The sequence below is a fragment of the Curcuma longa genome, chromosome 8, assembly GCF_044706935.1.
Source record: "Curcuma longa cultivar G26 ecotype Majalengka, Jawa Barat chromosome 8, ITB_CL_G26_1.1, whole genome shotgun sequence".
NCBI lineage: Eukaryota > Viridiplantae > Streptophyta > Magnoliopsida > Zingiberales > Zingiberaceae > Curcuma > Curcuma longa.
Genome location: NC_133868.1, coordinates 4,761,508 through 4,775,765, shown reverse-complemented (window position 1 = coordinate 4,775,765; position 14,258 = coordinate 4,761,508). Strand labels below are relative to the sequence as shown.

The 14,258-nt window shown below is 35.3% G+C and overlaps 1 protein-coding gene across 1 annotated transcript in view; it reads right to left on the bottom strand.

Moving 5' to 3' along the window:
- Positions 1-14,258, bottom strand: part of LOC141833581 (anaphase-promoting complex subunit 7) — a 52,419-nt gene continuing 38,161 nt past the window's right edge. The window contains exons 6-18 of the mRNA XM_074721062.1: positions 10,377-10,492; positions 8,240-8,324; positions 7,056-7,112; positions 4,668-4,713; positions 3,350-3,423; positions 1,982-2,032; positions 1,705-1,905; positions 1,572-1,616; positions 1,367-1,460; positions 1,137-1,282; positions 739-968; positions 540-600; positions 1-390 (exon numbers count right to left, since the gene is read on the bottom strand). Of these exons, the coding sequence (XP_074577163.1) occupies positions 304-390; positions 540-600; positions 739-968; positions 1,137-1,282; positions 1,367-1,460; positions 1,572-1,616; positions 1,705-1,905; positions 1,982-2,032; positions 3,350-3,423; positions 4,668-4,713; positions 7,056-7,112; positions 8,240-8,324; positions 10,377-10,492 (1,293 nt within the window). The 3' untranslated portion in view covers positions 1-303. The remainder of the gene's footprint in view (positions 391-539; positions 601-738; positions 969-1,136; positions 1,283-1,366; positions 1,461-1,571; positions 1,617-1,704; positions 1,906-1,981; positions 2,033-3,349; positions 3,424-4,667; positions 4,714-7,055; positions 7,113-8,239; positions 8,325-10,376; positions 10,493-14,258) is intronic.

Below are 14,258 nucleotides of genomic sequence, written 5' to 3'. Positions count from 1 at the left end.
TGAAAAGAAATGCAAAACAAAAAAAAAAATAGAATTATCAGTGTCTCAATATATTATTTGTTGCAAATAGTTGAATATAGATTGTAATTAGCAGCAGAGTCGTAGTCAATTGGGAAGCAATGAGTCAAATGACTACTTACTAAGAGCCTGTGAGACAGCCATCTTCATCTCGAGTAAAACTTCAATTACTTTGAGATTCTGAACCTTGAGTTCCTCTTTGAACTCTGTCCTGGTTAGCCGAAGAGAGAGTGGTCTCGGGCTGTGATCAATAGAGTCCAGAATCTTCTTTTAAAAATGGTTGTCTTAAAGCATCTCGGCCTCTTCTTGATCACCTTCGGCATCTTCAGCTTCGTTATCTTCTTCTTCATCGGGTGCATCAGGATCCATTCCCTAGAAGTGCAGAAGAACAGAGACGAGCAAAGAAAAGAAATTTAATTCAAACAAAGACGAAACCAAAAAAAAAAACAAGAGGGTAAGCAGTCCATGGAACTTGGAAATCTCAAATGAATTTTTAACAAATATGCAAAAATAAGGCAGACCTTCATCTGCTTCTCCAAACGCTCTAAACCTTTCTTGGCGGCTTCATTTTGGGGGTTTATCCTGAAATTGAATTAAGTGGATGACTTTCTATACATAAGAACTGAACACAATCAGAGCCAGAGGAATATTTAATACGCAAGTTAATGCCATGAGCCTAGTCCTTTTTGGAACGAGGTATAGGTTCATTCAAGCACATACCTCAAAGCAGCTTGATAATGAGAGAGAGCCTCTGATAGCATATTTGTAGCTGCAAAAACTTGAGCCAATTTGATATGGAGGGAGTCATCAGCCCAGTCTTTAACATATCTCTCAAGCAGTGAGACGGCATCTTTATGACGTCCATCAACAACATGCAACTCTGCCAATGCTAAAGCGGCTCCTAGAAAGCCAGGTTCAAGTCGTAGAGCAGATTCATAGAACTTTCTTGCCTGTGCAAAATTCGAACACAGTTCATTGAGGAACACAAGTCTAAACAGTTGCAGAACAAGCATTAAACAACAGTCACCATCTTCAAACATGCACTAAGCTTAGAACAGTTACTATCTTTTCTATCCAAAAGAGAACCAGAGTATCTTAGGCAAAGGAACAAAGCTGACCTTCTCTCTCCCACTAGAACTACTAGCATGAACATCTCCAACCAACTTGAGAGCTTTTGCAGACTGAGGCATTATTTTCATTGCTTCCCGTGCAGTAAAAAGTGCCTCCTTGTTTTTTGCAAGAGCGAGATATGAACGGACTAGACCTGGAGCGCACATGTAAAAGCAGCAAAAGCTGAAGTGATAAATAATAACTTAGAAAGATAAGATGATCAGTAATGCAATATCACCTTGGTATGAACGAAGATCAGATCTTAATTCTTGAGCTGCTCTGAAAGCAGTGACTGCAGCATCTGGCCGGTTCAATGACAGATACAGGTTACCCTGAGAATACAAAAAAAACATGTATAACAATCCAGAAGAAGAAAACAGACAGTCCAATTAGTCAATTATGCAAGAAGTGGTTCTTGAGACACATAAACGAGAAGTCTTCACCTTCATAATGTGGCCGGAGATATGCCTATCATCGATCCTAAGACTCTGTTAAAGGACATGCAGAAACAAGAGATACATCAGATGATATGTACTAGAGTTCACATCTGAGATACATCAGATGATGGTTACATACCCTCTCAGCATAAGATAAAGCTCTTCGGTCATCCTTTCTTTCCCATAATGCTGACAAAGCAACATAAACTTCTGCTCTTGTATGGTCAAGGTTTAGCAGATCATGTACTAACTTGTTTAGCTTGGATATATCAGACTTTTGCTTTAGAAGCATGGCATATTCATCCATATAAGTCACAATGTAGGGATCAATTGCTCGAATCTGTGCATCTCTTAAAATTAAACACATACAAGTGTACTACATGTACCTTAAACAAATCATGATATCTTTCAGGTACCTTTTCAAAATTCATTATTGCTTCATCATGCCTTCCAATAATAGCTTCAACCTTGAAAGATATATAATGAGTCATGCCATAAAATGTAAAACTAAAAATCTTTAATTGTCGATAACAGTTAAAGAACATGTCACCAAAAAAATAAAATGTCAATTGGACATGAATGCCACATTGGTTGATAATTGGACAAATCAATGTGTCACCATTATAAACATCAATTAACAGATTTTGCCAATGTGTCATGCCACACCCTCATTTTTTAATAATTTTCAATATCGGTGATATGACATCCCACATTCAATTGATAATTGGAGACCAACCTGATTGACAAACCAAATAAGTTTTGTTTTGACGACCAACCTGATTGATAATTATCATTGATCTTTATATAATAGTTATCCATTAACCGATCTAAAGATACTTTTGGTAAACCAAATGGTTTTTCTTGGTAGACCAAAGATTGCAAATTTGGTTGAATATGAATTTTAGATCTTGAAAAGCTGTGCATAAGATCTACATATAAATTTTAACCAAGCCATTGGGCTCGATCCCTTACTATATCATCTATATTTAAATTTTAAATCTTGAAAAGTTGTGCATAAGACTTACAAATTTTAACAGTTGGAAACCATCTATAAATAGTTTCTTGAGGTCCTTCATTAGAACAACTTTCTCTATGAGTTCTTTTGTATTGTCTTGAGTACATAATCTATGCAGACTTTGTGTATGTTCTTTATACATTGCTTAATTTCTTCTTCTCTTCTTTGTGCATTATTGGTATACTCTGATTATCTTGTTCTTCTCTCTTCTATACTCATATTTGATAATCATTGTAAAAAGAAATTGTTTGATCTAAAAGTTTATCCTCTTAAATTGGATCTAAGGCTTGCGAGGCTTGTATTCGCAAATTGCTTGATAGTGAGATTTTCTATTAGAAAAGTATGGCACGATCACGTTAAAGATCATTGTTTCTTTTTTCACCTTTGTTTTTATTATTGTAACTATTAGTTTTATCATTGCAACCAATTTGTTTTATCATTGCACTTACTTACAAGATTTATCGTTGCATTTACTTACAAATTTATGATTCAATTTACAAGTTTTTCATTACAATCTAGTTATTAATTTTAATGTTGCAAATATTCTATTATTTATTTCTCACTGCAATTTATTGATACTGTATCCACTTTAGATCATTCACGCTCTATCTAAATGTTGATTGAGTTGTGCGTTTTGAGACAATTTGGTGAATCCTTTAGTCATCCTGTCTAATTGGTATTTCTTATGCTTCACTAATATGATGAGCAAGGCCAGTTTTATTTCATACATAAGAAAGCAAGAGAAAGTACTTGTTCTAAAGTCACGTACCTTTGCGATTTCCAATAAAATGTGAACATTGTTAGGAAATTGCTGTAATAGTTCGGTGAGATGGTCAAGACCACCTACAAAATCAAAAGTAAAAAAATAGCCCTAAGAAAGTAGATTGCAATTCCATTTTTATGACTAAAAATGTAGTAAAGAGCAGTATCTCAAACAAATTTTCAGTTAGTTTTTGAATGGCGGCAATAATCAAGGGTAAAAAAAACAAACCAAAAAGGAAAATAATGTTGTGTACTTGCTAAAATTACTTGATCGACAAATCCCCCCAACTACACATTCAATATATGCAAGATACCAGCGCCTATATAGACCCTTGTTCAGAATTCTGCATAAAATATTTTTCCTTTGTTGAAGATTTCTTTAATTTCCACTTAGCTTCACAACATAAAAATTACATTTTCCTCTCCCTTTAAACTTGACAAAAGGCATCAAGCAATCCAGATTACAAGCTGTCAATTTGGTATATCTGCAAACATTATTATCTGATTAATTGTTTTCTAAGGGTTTTCAATACTCATGTTTTTCAAAATCTAAAAGATTTTTAAATAACTTCACCTGTGTAAGACTAATGAAATGATGACGCAGATATTAATCACGCTCCAACGGGTGTGCACTAAGGGTATCAGGGTTAAGTATTTTACATCTCAATTGCAGCTTCATCCTAAAGCGGCAGCCTAGTATTGCTCTGCAAGTAGCAGACATTTATCATGAATTTCTTGAATCAAATGCTATGACTGTCAAATACCACCACACTAATTGTGACACACTGATAAAAGGGTAGCATAGTGTATGAAACTCGTGCCAATGCGGAGTCCCGAGGAAGAGTCAAACCACATTGGATCATTGTACACAGTCCTTACCCTACACTGCAAGAGGTTGTTTCTGTGATTGGAACTCGTAAACTTGATTTTAGCATTGCACCAACGCTTCCCTTTAAATTGTGGCACACTGATAATGGATAGAATTTATCTCACAAAACAATTTATGATAGTTTAGTTCATCTTGCAATGCATGAAATAACAAATTGTATATGGGTTGATCAATGTTTGTTCCTTAAACTGGATTTTTTTTCCCTACCTTGATACGGAATGATAACATGCAGCATCTTTCCCAACTTAGAAATACTTTACCACATTTTCACAAACCTTAACAACTCAGGTTGATTTTTCTATCAAAAGTTTCTACATAAAGAATCCTCCATAAGTTCAATGAACCATCGAACAAGAATAATAGACAAAAGCAGCAACCTAATTATGCCAAATTAGTTGAAACTATTTAAGATACTTAAGCATAATAGTAAGCATACCTTTGTAGTCACTCAAAGCAATGCAACACTGAGCTTCAACATAACGCTGCAAGTTAGGATGGCAAAGAAAGAATTAGCACCTGTCCAACCTCATGTTGCCTTAGTGAGGTTTAAATTTGTAATCAAAGAATAAATGCAGAACTCAAGCGAAACAGAAAGGTTAGATATATAACATCTACTAAAAAGACCAGCTCTTTCTACCTTCAACACACTCCAGATTCTAGGGACAAAAATCATTTATAGCTAATCTAGGTATAAGCTATTATGATACGTCAAATGAGTAGTATTACACATACAATAATAATATGGATGCACATGGCGGTTCTGACCATAAATTGTAGCATCTAGGATTTCCAGATGATCAATAGCTCATTAACATGATTTCCAATTAAAAGGAAGGTTGGTATGCTAAGGAAAAAGCAGCGAAGGCTTAACTTCAACATATGAACATGTCGAAAATAAAATTAAGAAATGGGCAAAACTCCTGTTGTTGAAATTGAATGGCTTCCCACCTCATTAAGAAATTGGCCAGTCTATATAAACTTCATACTTCACATCCAAGTGCAGGCGAGCATAGTGTACTCAGAAAGTCAACATCCAGCAAACTAATGGGATTAGATTGTCAAATCAAGACCCATATTGTGGTTCGTATTGTGAATTGTTATGATAAAGTTTCAACTTGTAAATTATATGTCATCGTGAATTGTAAGGATCAAACAAAAAAAATGTATAAAATATGGTTAAAAAAATCACAATTCATCTGAAATAGTTTTAATATCCTAAAATATGTAAGATATATTATTACTTAAGTAAGCTATTATTTCTTAACAAAAAATACATTTTATATCTTATATTGATGGCAATCGACAGTTTATTGTTTATTTCATTCATTAAGCATTGAAATGATATCAGTAATAACAAATTTCTTAGTCAAATGTTGTTGGCACAAAAATATCACTTTTGATTGTATCCACGTCATTGACTTGAAGAGAAAGAAACAAGTGACGATCATGCTACAAGAAGAGAGGAATGTATGACAACTTGACATGACTAATAAATCAACACCATTTTTACAATCATTGTCATTGTCATTTTGTATACCAATGTGACAAACTTTATCTCTCATTCATTGTCAAGTATATCTCTCATTCGTTGTCAAGTGTTGAGTTCATCTCACTATAGCTAACTGTGTCCTCATGTGACAAATTGTTTCTTCTTACATGTCATTGTTGACTTTAATATTCCTCTCTTTTGAAACGTTATACTTATATGATGTTACATAATTTCTTTCATCTTTTATAAAGACTTTAGTTTAACTTTTTATATATTAGATTTATTTGATGCTTCAATGGCTTAAATCTGATTTTAGTTGGTTGGATTTCACTTTATTAGGAGTTTCTTTCTTATTTTCAAAATCATATAAGATTTGAGTTTCTGTTGAATCAAACTGAATCATTCACCACGATTCCTTTAAATTTTGATTCATATAGAAGAATTATATCATTTTATACGGGAATTGTAATGTATTGTATAACGTGATGGATCTTACAATGCTAACAATATAAATGAAACAATATAGGACAATATAACTCAGAATTTGAACACATAAACTCTTGCGGTATCATGTTAAATTGTCACAAATTTTCGTGGTATAAACATCTTAGAGATTATGTTACTAAAACTTAATAATACAGTAAGTTCATGTGATTTTTTTTTAACATGAGGAAACAAACACTCAAGAAAAAAGTTCCAAATTTGAGCCATGATTATGGGGACACGTCACATGAGACCCTTTACCCATCACCTAAGACCCGAAACTTGGATATAGTAACCTGTCTATCCCATCCCTAACCAAATCTCGTGGTAATGATGGAGTTTAAAGCTCAATTTTAGCTGCCCCTACCTCTCGACTCTTGCAACCAAACACAACACAAAAAGTCTCCTTTCAAGTCCCCTTCTCCTTTACTCCTGCAATCAGGTATGACATAGTGATAAATCTGCTCAAGCAATCAAACAACACAGAGGTAACTCTCCTTCAACTCATATTTTTGTGCAACTCCTGCCACTTGGTGAAACAACACCATTTTAATCTTCTTATCCCTAACCAGTTTCAGACACACAACAATACAGGTAAATCTCCTCTTCTTCCTCTCTCTGTTTCTTCCTCTATTCGATACCAATTAAGCACTTAAGCTTGCAGAACTCATAATCTATGCTTGTCATGTCAACACGAGTACAAAAGAGAGAAACATCAAGTAAGTTTCACAGCCAATAAACACCCATATTGAAAACAAGCAACTTGCACAGGCTTAGTTAGTATGATCATTTGCTAATTCACTAACAAAGAACAAAGATATTCAGATAAAAATGAATAACATTTTGACTTACATGCAACCACCGAGCAGGATCTAGGTGATCAAAGGGTAATCTTCCTCTATTTGATGTCTGGGATCATCAGACAAAACCATCATAAGTACCAGTTGAAGTCAAGAAACTTTGATTTCTTTGGAAAATAAATAATGAGGAAAACTCTCTATTGAAGCTTATGGCATTCTTCATCTCATTCAAATTGCTTTGAACAGGGAATATAATATTTGTTATCTGAATCTTCCACAAAATCATTTTACAGCTTAGCACTTGCCACACTTTATCAAAAGAAAGTTTCGTTTGTCCTGTAACACATTTACAGGTTCATTTCATGTAAACAAAACAAAACTGACATCCATGCCAGTATATATTTCCTTTAATCAAAAATATATATATAGCTGAAAAGTAGTCCCCATCTAAATCAGATTCCACTAAACAACACATTAAAGCATTTGACTATATGCCTATAATATTGGAAATCAATGTTAAATATCTAGTTTCCCTGTATTACGTAGATTCAACAATGAATTTTATGAAACATAAAAAATTGATGAGTTTTAAAAATTTTGGCTTTAAACAATTTGAACAATGCACCAACATATACAAGAATCACAGCTAACAAATAAAGAACATCATGTCAGACTTTTCATCATTGACCAAAATGCTTAAGCATAAACTATTTGGTAGATTAGTTAGTCGCTTGTTCATTCAGTACTATGTACCAATCCACCCTAATATATACTTGGACGTGGAACTTCCAAGAGAAATAAAGTTTCTGCCATTAAACAGCCTGATGCCCTCACCAAATACCACCACAACCCAGCACCTAAAATAACTCCAGGATAAATGTTGTTCAAAATGCATTGGTGCTTGATTTACTCTGCCTCTTATATATTGTCAAAAAAAAGTGCAGTTAATCTACAACAACTCTAGGCATCAAAATATCCCCATTGCAAATCCAATCCAGTCTCTCACTACATTTCACCACATCCATTCTTCTATTAATTGTGAGCTCTTTGAGCCAAAAATGATAAATATGCACAGAAATAAATATAGCAACAAGTAAAAGCATTACAACATGAATTAGCAAAATTCAGAGAGAGAAATTAATCTTTATCAATATAAAGTACATTTAAGAATAAAACCAATTGGCGGTGACTCTGATATGTTCTGAAGTAGTTAGGACTCTAGTATAAAAAATAGACCTGAGGAAATAAAGACAAGATTTCCTTGGAAGAAACTCCTAACTCAGCCAAAGCTGTAACTGCCTCCAAAACATATGGACAGTTCCTGCAAAAGTGTACAAAAGAAAAAATGTGTACTTTACAAAGATTTAAGTTTGATAATGAGAAAAAACCATCAGAAGATTTTATGATTATTCATGTTTATAGATTATTTTTAATTAAAAGTGAAGAAAACTGCTGTTTTATTTTATGTTTTGAACATATGAAATAAAACTATGCAGACAGCTAGATGTGGTTTTCCATAATCAATTTTATTGTTGATAATCAACCTTTGTGGGGGAAAAATTCCTAAGTCTGTGTTTCAAACATTTAAATCTTGTACATATCCTGGTTTGGGTGTATGCTTCTTCAAATTGTTTAAATTTCAAAAGAATGAAAAAGGTCCATTGCAAAGACTTCACATGTAAATTGTGGTGACTGAACTTCAGCGTCCAAAAAAACAAAAAACTTCATTGCTTTATGATGATGTAACACGATTTAAATAAAATATTTTTCTCATAAATCAGTGATGAAGTTATCCTTTAAATTTCACTTTACTATTTGTTTGAAGTATAGAGGTTTAAAAACTTTGTAACAACATATAACAAAATATTTTCCATATGGAACTGTATGTTCGACAAGCTGTTTTTCTCTGATTAATCACAATAAGAATATACTGAAAAGAAAACTAGTTATTGAAAAAAAAACATAATTTACAAATCTGACAGCATCCAAAAAACATAACCAAATATCTAGAGGTAAGAAACAGATGCTAAAACAACTTTTTACAATGCAAACAAAAAAAAAAAAAAAAAAAGTTATGTTCTAATAAGTGAATGGATGCAAAAAAAAAAAAAAAAAAGAAAAAGATGTGTATAGTGTGTTCAAGTATCGCAATTGGGAATAAATAAGCAATGGAAGCAAAAGGATGAGGTATGCAGAGTCTAAGATCATACTATAAAATCAAATTGAGACATAGAAGATGATTCTCCTACAACTGTTGTTGCAAGAGTTTGGAACTCTTTGATCATCCTACTCCAATTTCACCTCAGAGAAGTCAATCTTTCCATCATATGAAGATAATGGCACAGAACAATACACAAGGGCATAAGATTCTGTACCATGCTAACACGAACTGCATCGTTAGCAACAAACCACCAACACAGAAATGCCTCAAGCATGTTTAGAGAGATACATTGACAAGGATATACAAACACAAACAACTAGTAAATACGCATTTAACATCAATTTAATTGAGGCCAATAACAGTTTCTTCTATATTGCATGATAAAGATATGTACATAATAACATGATTGGAAGCAAATGAACTATGCATTGTCGTCCCCCATGAATAGCAATATAAATTTGTCCCAACCATTTAAGCTCAACTACATGAATCATGTCAACCTATCAAAAACAGGTTTACCATCCATGAGGTTGTTTACCTAACATCACCCTGACAATCAGGTTTTAAAACAACCCTCCACCGTGCCATCGAGACTTAGACCAAACTCAAGACCACAGATTCTGTTGGATCATTTCCCTTCATAAATAACCAAAATCATATATCAACCTCTATTAATCTTAACAGCAATCCAAACAACAATATCCTCTGCTCATTATTGAAGAATCCAACTCTTGTCAGGTAACAAAAATTGTGTTAAAGAGATTAAAAGAGTTTCCATTGTCCATAATCATAACAGTTGGAGGATGGATTTTATCATTACACAGGATAACAATGAAAACAACAATATCCTCAGGCCATTATTGAATAACCAACTTATGTCAGGTAACCAAAGTTGTATCAAAGAATTGACAAGGTTTCCATCATCTAATGGCTATAATGGAAAGTGGATGGATTATAAGTGGTTGCTCAAGAATTTGATTTATCATGAGTAAACGTACAAAGTGCATTAAAATATAAATCAATCCAAATATGGTGCAGACCAGGTAGCCAAAGTTTCACAATGGAAAAAAATGATATGTTTTGATAAAGAAGGTAGGGACAATTAAATGTTTTCATTACACAAAAATTAATAGCTAGATAAACAATGAGATCGTATGGGCAACAGTATAACTATGTCTTGATCTAAATCAATGATCAAGGAATTTTTTCGACCTTAAGCAATCTTTGTAGCATGCAATGGCAGAGCGGTTGTGCCTAGAAATGCGATAAAGCTTCCCCAATGTGAGATTCATTCGTAGTGTTCTTGCTTTTGGAGGAATTCCTTCCATCTGTAAAATTAGGAAAAAATCTACAATGTTTCACTTTGCAAGTTCAATTTCAAAACCAAAGGCATCCAAGAAAGGGCTAGATAGTATATTATTTCCTGGGTAGAAATGAAATAAAAGGGTAGTCCGATGCGCAAAACTTCCACCAATGCGGGGTTCCGGAGAAGGATCGGACAACATTGGATATATTGTACACAGTCTTACACTGCACTACATAGAGCTGTTTCCGCGACTCGAACCCATGACCACAAGGTCACACGGCAGCAACTTTGTCGTTGTGCCAAGGCTCCCCTTTTAGATAGAACTGAAATATAAAGTGAAAAAAAAATGCACCTAAATTTTATGTACTACTTGCAAGGATAAACTCAAACTATGTTAAAAATATAGGTTTCTATAGCGGCATTGCTTATCATTTTTATATGTGTGCAAGTGCAAATATGCAGCTCAAATGTTCCTTGTTGTACATCACTCAAACTCCTGAAAAGTCAGAACCCTGAATTAGAAAGTAAAAGAATATACTTTCTCTTATCCTTCTAGCTTATCTCCCATCCAGTGTTGGGTTTTATTGCCTGAAGCAGCAGCAGCGATTGGATAGGAAGACAAGGAAGAAGAAGGCGTGAATGGCTTACCTAGCTCCATTCTCTGGAAACAATAAACTTAAGACTGCTTGACCTGAAGAAAACTGATTTCTGACCCTTCATGTCTCCAGAGCTCACCCATTGTGCGTTCCTCATAGAGATCTCTGAAGTTAAGAAACATCTGATGTGATTTCTGACCATGTGTCAGTACTTCTAGTAAAGGTTTGAAATTCCAAGCCGAGCCTGGATTTCAGAACCTGACTAGCTTGATATGTGTTGGGCATGTCTCGTGCTACTGGGTATGCCAAGTGGACGGAAGAGACATAGAGGAAAAAAGAAAGGAAGAAGATGTTGTTTGGGACATTCATTGAAGCATCACAAACCATGGGCGTTGGTGTCATCATGCAACACGAGCAACACCCTTAACATTGTCACGAACCACAAGTGAAGCTCTCAGACATTGTTGCGGATCACAAGTGAATCCCTCGATGTCATTGAGGACAGAGTGAAACCCTCGACGTCATCATGGACCACAAGTGAAGCCATTGTTATTTGGGAAGCAATCGTTGTCTCACTGATCTCATGTAGAGGTCGCTGATTCTGTACGATAGTAACAATTTTGCATGTCATCATCGAAGTGAAAATATCGCATCATTTGTCTCTTCCACATGTCAATCTGCTAGTGGAACAAAAAATCACATTCATGCCAACCGGCATGGAATGAATTTCAATCCATGCTCCTAATCAAGGTTTCAATGCCCTAGGACTGTTGCCCCTATAAGAAAATTTGACCATTGGTCCTTTAGACCATTGTCCTATAGCAAAATTAATCATTGACCTTTCTTGCTTGACGAGCTCACACGCCGGACCTTCCTCACTTAGGTCACCATCGACAAACACCATTTGACATGGTTTTAGCAATGCATCAATGCTCCCCACCAAGGTTTATATGGTTTAGGATCATTGTCCCTCGAAGAAAATTGGTCATGAACCCTTCCCCACCTAATTCACGCATAGAACCTTCCTTATAGTAATCATTGTCAAAGAATGTCATTCAACATGATTTTGACCATGTGATAATGCTCCATGCCAGGGTTTAAGATCTTGTTCCATTGTCAGCTATCAACAGTAAACTGAAACAGTAAGATTTAAGTGTTGAGACTCTATAGTGCATTGGTATAGGGTGGTGTCAGCCATGTGCCAATGCTATCCACCAAGATTTCAAATATTGTTTTGGTACCGTGTTCCAGTGGCAGGCCATGCCGACAACCATATTGTGTGTTGGTACAGCTTGGTGTCAATCGACATCAGTCAAAGAGAAAAGAAATAAAGAAAATTTCATACTAAGGTATATATTCAGAAGACAGCTGTCCAAAAATTTCGACAACATCTCCCTTGTAACAATTGTAATTTCCCTGAATACATATATCATAAGGCCTACATGGCCACCATAAAACCTACACGGCCACAATCCATACATGATAAAAATACATCACAAGTATCAAACTATGTGAATAAGGCTCACACGGCCACAACCAGTATTCTATAACATGCACATCAAAACCGAAACATATATACGAAAATCCACACAATATAGAACAAGTTCTGAAATGTAAAAACTGATAACATAAACAAAACCAAAATAGTCAAAGTCATCTCGACAAGGGACTAACAGTGCGGCTCTCCAGACAGACGTCATCCTGAAAAGAATAAAACCAACGGGATGAATTCAATGAACTCAGCGGATATCTAGCAGCTATCCCTAGCAGTAATAATCATGTCAGTACAGTCTCCTGAGAGGTAGTAAGAAATGCACAAACTGAAACTACGGAAGAGCTGTACTTACCTGAATCACCTATCCCGACACAACGACACCACCCATGAAAACAGATGGAAGGTCGCCAAACCAAATGTATAAAGCCTCCTGTATGTGCATGTCAAACATATGCAGCAAGCATAAATAAATGCAATCCATGTGGCATGCACATGATGAAATGACATGGTCACCCCTGACGCTAGTCAGCCACCGTCACCGATAATGGTGAGGTCGAGTGGGTAGGGCTATGACAATTGTACACTCTGTCATCACTGCTCTTGCGTGACCGAGTGGACAGGATGCTGGCGGAGTACACCTATCCTCCTACCCCAAATCACATGGGGGAGCATTGCTCTCATCTCCTCGTCTCACAGTAAGGGAGAGATCCCTGTATGCTACCACACTGCGGCACTACTACCCCTGAGGGGTCGAGCGGAGCCCTGACAGAGCAACTGCACACACACTCCTGATGTACCACTAACCCATGAGTGGCAATAGGTGCAAATCATGTAACTGGCGACGGGCTCAGACTACATAGGAGCCAATAATCGCTAGTATACAATCATGCAAGAATGGTGCATGACACTAATGCATGCAACACCTACCAATCTATGCCTCCATATAATATGCACCATTTTGGGCATGTCAAATGACCTTAGTATCATAAGTCTAGATATACATGCAAGGTATAACTAGTAGCTAATCAATGCCCAATAAGGAACAATATGTCACTACTCTGATGAATATATATATATGGCAAGTATCAAGATGATATGGAACTAAACGAGTAACAAATAAAAAGGGCATACAACATGTACCAAGTAGTGATATACCAGGGTAGATATAAAAGCATAGAAATTACTACTAACCATAGCAAAACCATACATATCAAAATGACATATCTTAAAGAGATAAGTCAAGATACCCGCCTTCAGAAAGTAGTCCGTGTCAGAAGAGAACCTTCGTCTAGAAATCCGGTTCAATGTCCTGAAATTAGAATAAATAACATTCCTAAATACAACGATATATAAATTTTCCCATCAAATAAAACCCTAGCTGATTTTAAGATTGTGTTTAACCCCATCCAAATTAACCTAACCCAGAGTTAAACTAATCCAATCGTGATTCGATCAGCACTAGAATCCAATTAACACCACTTATCCAATTAACTGATTAGTTATATTAATCAATTAATACAACTAACCTCAACCCATGTTTAACCAACCTAATTAAACTGTGGTTTCAAACCAATTCGGAAATTAAAACCAAGAAAATCCAAGATATCCCCAACGCAACTAGAATTTGGAGATGTTAACCACATTTTTATTAACACATCTTCTTTCTCATCTCTAATGCCACCAACATTTCCTACCAA